Here is a 6,000-nt window from a genome sequence, read left to right on the forward strand (position 1 = left end):
ACAGCAGACATGTGGCGGAGTTGGAATTCGAACCCATGACCTCTGACTCCAAAGCCCGTGCTCTTTCCACTGAGCCACGATGTGGCCCAAGTATAATAATAATAACAATAATAATAATGATAGTGATATTTGTTAAGCGCTTACTAAGTTCACTGGATGAAGACTGTGAGCCCCACGTGGGACAACCTGATCACCTTGTGTCTACCCCAGTGCTTAGAACAGTGCTTGGCACATAGTAAGAGCTGAACAAATACCATCATTATTATTAGTATTCTCTGAGCCTCAGTTACCTCATCTGTAAAATGGGGGTGAAGACTGGGAGCCCCACATGGGACAACCTGATCACTTTGTATCTCCCCCAGTGCTTAGAACAGTGCTTGGTACATAGTAAGCACTTAACAAATGCCATTATTATTATTATTATTATTCATCCATTCATTCATTCAATCGTATTTATTAAGCCCTTACCGTGTGCAGAACACTGGACTAAGCCCTTGGGAAGTACAAGTTGGCAACATATAGAGACGGTCCCTACCCAACAGCAGGCTCGCAGTTTAGAAGGGGGAGACAGACAACAAAACAAAACAAAACAAAACCAAACATGTGTTCAGGTGTCAAGTTATCAGAATAAATAGAAGTAAAGCTAGAAGCACATCATTGGCAAAATAAATAGTAAATATGCACAGGTAAAACAAATAGAGTAATAAATCTGTACAAACATACTAAGTGCCAGATACTAGACTAAGAACTGGTGTGGATACAAGCAAATCAGGTTGGACACAATCCCTCTCCCACATATCGCTCACGGTCACCACGGTCGCGATTCCCATTTTACAAATGAGGTAACTGAGGAATACAAAAGTCAAGTGACTTGCCCAAGGTCACACAACAGACAGGTGGCAGAGCCGGGATTAGAACCCAGACCTCCCAGGCCTGGGCTCTATGCCTAAAGGAAAGAGCACGGGCCTGGGACACAGAGGCCTGGGTTCTAATCCTATTTCTGCCTCATATAATAATGATGATGGCATTTGTTAAGCGCTTACTATGTGCAAAGCACTGTTCTAAGCGCTGGGGAGGATACAAGGTGATCAGGTTGTCCCACGGGGGACTCACAGTCTCCATCCCCATTTTACAGATGAGGGAACTGAGGCCCAGAGAAGTGAAGCGACTTTCCTAAAGTCACACAGCTGACAAGCGGTGGTGCCGGAACTAGAACCCGTGACCTCTGACTCCCAAACCCGTGTTCTTTCCATTGAGCCACACTGCTTCTCATCTCTGCTGTGTGGCTTTGGGCAAGTGAGTTCTCTGTGTCGCAGTTACCTTGTCTTTAAATATCCGTAATTTATTTGTTTCATTTATTTATATTAATGTCTGTCTCCCGCTCTAGACTGTCAGCTCACTGTGGGCAGGGAATGTGTCAGTTTATTGTTATGCTGTTCTCTCCCGAGTGCTTAGTACAGTGCTCGGCACAGGGTAATCACTCAATAAATATGACTGAATGAATGAATGAATTGTAGAATAATTCATTCATTCAATCATATTTATTGAGCGCTTACTGTGTGCAGAGCACTGTACTGAGTGCATGGGAAGTACAAGTTGGCAACATATAGAGACGGTCCCTACCCAAAAACGGGCTCAGGGTCCCAGGTGGGACATGGACTGAGTTCAACCTGATTAGCCTGTATCTACCCCCAGTGTTTAGTATAGTGTCTGGCACATAGTAAGCGCTTAACAAGTACCATGAAAAATAAAGGCAATAGGATGGAGGAAGGCACTGTTCTCTATTTTTCTCCCCGTCAAAACCAGAAGCTCATTCATTCATTCACTCAATTGCATTTACTGAGTACTTACTGTGTGCAGAACACTGTACTAAGCGCTTGGGAAAGTACAATACAACAATAAACAGTGACATTCCCTGCCCACAAGGGGCTTTCAGTCTAGAGGGGGGAGACAGACATCAATACAAATCAATAAAATGATAGATATGTATATAAGTGAGAAGCAGCTTGGCTCAGTGGAAAGAGCCTGGGCTTGAGAGTCAGAAGGTTATGGGTTCTAATCCCGGCTCTGCCACCTGTCTGCCGTGTGACCTTGGGCAAACCACTTAACTTCTCGGTGCCTCAGTTACCTCATCTGTAAAATGGGGATTAGGAATGTGAGCCCCAAGTGGGACAACCTGATTACCTTGTATCTATCCCATCGTTTAGAACAGTGCTTGGCACACAGTTAGCGCTTAACAAATACCATAACAATATAAGTGGTGTGGGGCTGGGAGGGGGGATGAAGAAAGGGAGCAAGTCAGGGGGATGCAGAAGGGAGGGGGGAGGAGGAAAATTGGGGCTTAGTCTGGGAAGGCCTCTTGGAGGAGTTGGGCCTTCATTAGGGCTTTGAAGGCTCGTTGTGGGCAGGGAATGTGACTACCAACTCAGATGCATTGCTCTTTCTGTGCGCTTAGTACAGTGCTCTGCACACAGTAAGTGCTCAATAAATACCATCGATTGCCTGGTCCAGGAGGCAGGTTGTGGTGGGAAGGAAGGAAGGAGGGAGAGAAGGAAGGAGGGAAATGAAGGAGGGAAGGAAGGAAGGAGGGAAGGGGGGAGGGAGGGAAGGAAGGAGGGAGAGAAGGAAGGAAGGAAGGTGGGAAGGAAGGAAGAAAGGAAGGAAGGAAGGAGGGAGAGAAGAAGGAGGGAAATGAAGGAGGGAAGGAAGGAAGGAGGGAAGGGGGTAGGGAGGGAAGGAAGGAGGGAGAGAAGGAAGGAAGGAAGGTGGGAAGGAAGGAAGAAAGGAAGGAAGGAGGGAGGGAAGGAAGGAGGGAAAGGAAGGAAGGAGGAAGGGAAGAAAGGAGGGAGAGAAGGAAGGAGGGAGAGAAGGAAGGAGGGAAGGTGGGAAGGAGGGAAGGAGGGAGAGAAGAAAGGAAGGTAAGAAAGAAGGAGGGAGGGAAGGAGGGAAGGAAGGAGGGAGAGAAGGAAGGAAGGAAGGTGGGAAGGAAGGAAGGTGGGAAGGAAGGAAGAAGGGAAGGAAGGAGGGAAAGGAAGGAGGGAAGGAGGGAGGGAGGGAAGGAGGGAGGGAGGGAAAGGAGGGAGGGAAGAAAGGAGGGAGAGAAGGGAGGAGGGTGAGAAAGAAGGAGGGAAGGTGGGAAGGAAGAAAGGAGGGAAGAAAGGAGGGAGAGAAGAAAGGAAGGTGGGAAGGAAGGAGGGAGAGAAGGAAGGACGGAAAGGAAGGAGGGAAGGAAGGAGGGAGGGAAGAAATGAGGGAGAGAAGGAAGGAGGGGGAGAAGGAAGGAAGGAAGGTGGGAAGGAAGGAAGGAAGCAGGGAAGGAAGGAGGGAGAGTCCGGAGCCAATCCTGATGTAGCCCTGCGCAGGGCCTCGGACCTTCCGCGGACTGGGGGGAAAGAGGGACGGGAAGTTGTTTGAACCCCCCGAAATTTGCAGCCCGGGAATCGCTTGCAGCCCCAAATTTGCAGTCCGGGAATTGCCTGCAGCCCCAGAATTTGCACCACGGGAGTTGCTTGGAGCCCCAGAATTTGCAGCCCGAGAGTTGCTTGCAGTTCCAGAATTTGCAGCCGCCCCAGAATTTTCAGCCGGGAGTTGTCTGTAACCCCCAAATTTTCGGCCAGGAGTTGTTTGCTGCCCAAGAATTTGCCCCCCCCCACCGGGTCTTGCATGCAACCCCAGAATTTTCATCCCGGGTATTATTTGCGCCCCCACAATTTTCAGCCCGGGAATTGCTTTGCAGCCCCCAAATTTTCAGCCCGGGAGTTGCATGCAACCCCAGAATTTTCAGCCCGGGAGTTGCTTGCAGCCCCAGATTTTGCAGCCCGGGAGTTGTTTGCAGCCCCCAAATTTGGAACCCCCAAATTTTCACCCCGGGAGTTGTGTGCAACCACAGAATTTGCAGCCCGGGAGTTGCTTTCAGTCCCAGTATTTGCAGCCCGGGAGTTGCTTGCAGCCCCCAAATTTTCTGCCCGGGAGTTGCTGTCAGTCCCAGTATTTGCAGCCCGGGAGTTGTTTGCAGCCCCCAAATTTTCTGCCCGGGAGTTGCTTGTATCCCCAGAATTTGCAGCCCAGGAGTTGCTTGGAGCCCCCGAATTTGCAGCCGGGAGTTGTTTGTAGCCCCCAAATTTTCAGCCCGGGAATTGCTTGCAGCCCAAGAATTTGCAGCCGGGAGTTGTTTGCAGCCCAAGAATTTGCTTGCCCCTCTCTCCCCACCCCCCCCCAGGAGGTGCTTGCAACCCCAGAATTTTCATCCCGGGAATTGTCTGCAGCCCCCAAATTTCCAACCCCCAAATTTTCATCCCGGGAGTCGCTTGCAACCCCAGAACTTTCATCCCGGGAGTTGTTTGCAGCCCCAGAATTTGCAGCCTCGAAATTTTCATGCCGAAATTTTGGAGGGTGGGGAGCCTTGGGGAGGGGGCGGTTTTTTCCCCCTGCCCCCCCCCCCCCAGGACCACCCTCCTCCCATCCCCTCCCCCGCACTCACCATGATAGAGTAGACGAAAGCCACGATGTTGATGGGGTACGCGGGGCAGAAGCAGGAGAAGATGGTTAGTAATAGGTAGCTTGGGGGCCTGGGCACCTCCTCTTCTTCCTCCTCCTCCTCCTCCTCCTCCCCGCCGGCCTCCGGGCTGCCCCCTCTGTGCCCGGGGGTCTCGGGGGTCCCGGGGGTCCCAGGGGTCCCGGGCCCCCGCCCTGGCACAGTTTTGAAGGCTGTCTTGGGGGTGAGTTTGGACATGGCCCGGGAGGGGAGGGGGCTGGAGGGAGGGCAGAGATGGGCAGAGGAGATGGGCAGAGAGGAGAGAGAGACTGGCACAGCCCAGGGCTCTGGGACCCCCGTGACCTCGCCCTCTCCCACCCTCCTCCTCCTCTGCCCCCGTGGGAAAACCAGCCAAGAAAGTAGGTGGGTGGGAGAGACAGGGACAGAGGCAGAGGAAGGGAGAGAGGAGGGGAGGGGGAGGGAGGAAAGAGGGGAGGGGGTGAGGAGGGGAGAGAGGAAAGAGGGGAGGGGATGGAGAGGAGAGAGGAATGAGGGGAGGGGAAAGAGGAAAGGAGGGAGAGAGGAGAAGAGGGGAGGGAGAGCTTAGATGCATGCTCTGCACACAGTAAGCGCTCAATAAATAGGACTGAGTGAATGAAAGGAAAGGGAGAGCAGAGAGAAGAGGGGAGGGGAGAGAGAGGAGGAGGGGGAGAGAGAGGAAAGAGGAGAGGGGAGGGGAGAAAGGGAGGGGAGGGGGCAGAGGCGGGGAGAGAGAGGAAAGGGAGGGGAGAGAGGAGGAGAGGAGAGAGAAGGAAGGGGAGAGAGGAGGGGAGAGAGAGCTTAGGACAGGGCTCTGCACACAGTAAGTGCTCAATAAATAAGATTGAGTGAATGAATGAAAGGAAAGGGAGAGGAGGGGGAGAGAGGGGAAGGGGAGGGGAGAGAGAAGGGAGGGGAGAGAGAGCTTAGTAGAGTGCTCTGCACACAGTAAGTGCTCAATAAATAAGATTGAATGAAAGGAAGGGGAGAGGAGGGGAGAGAGAGATTAGTAGAGTGCTCTGCACACTGTAAGTGCTCAATAAATAAGATTGAATGAAAGGAAAGGGAGAGGAGAGGAGAGAGGAAAGAGGAGAGGAGAGAGAAGAGGGGAGAAAGGGAGGGGAGGGGGCAGAGGAGGGGAGAGAGGAGGAGGGGGAGAGAGGAAAGAGGAGAGGAGAGAGGGGAGGGAAGGGGAGAAAGGGAGGGGAGGGGGCAGAGGAGGAGGGGGAGAGAGAGGAAGGGGAGGGGAGGAAAGAGGAGAGGAGAGAGAAGAGGGGAGGGGAGAAAGGGAGGGGAGGGGGCAGAGGAGGAGGGGGAGAGAGAGGAAAGGGAGGGGAGGGGAGAAAGGAAAGAGGAGGGAGAGGAGAGAGAAGGAAGGGGAGAGGAGGGGAGAGAGCTTAGTACAGGGCTCTGCACACAGTAAGTGCTCAATAAATAAGATTGAATGAATGAGTGAAACGAAAGGGAGAGGAGGGGGAGGGGGAGAG

At 52.5% G+C, this 6,000-nt stretch overlaps 1 protein-coding gene across 1 annotated transcript in view; it reads right to left on the reverse strand.

Moving 5' to 3' along the window:
• The window catches only part of TMEM233 (transmembrane protein 233), a 28,787-nt gene extending 24,055 nt beyond the window's left edge, over positions 1-4,732 (reverse strand). Inside the window, exon 1 of the mRNA XM_038763872.1 lies at positions 4,481-4,732. Coding sequence (XP_038619800.1) covers positions 4,481-4,732 — 252 coding nt within the window. The remainder of the gene's footprint in view (positions 1-4,480) is intronic.
• Between the last annotated feature and the right edge of the window lie 1,268 nt (positions 4,733-6,000).

The sequence above is a fragment of the Tachyglossus aculeatus genome, chromosome 21, assembly GCF_015852505.1.
Source record: "Tachyglossus aculeatus isolate mTacAcu1 chromosome 21, mTacAcu1.pri, whole genome shotgun sequence".
In the NCBI taxonomy this organism is placed as follows: Eukaryota; Metazoa; Chordata; class Mammalia; order Monotremata; family Tachyglossidae; genus Tachyglossus; species Tachyglossus aculeatus.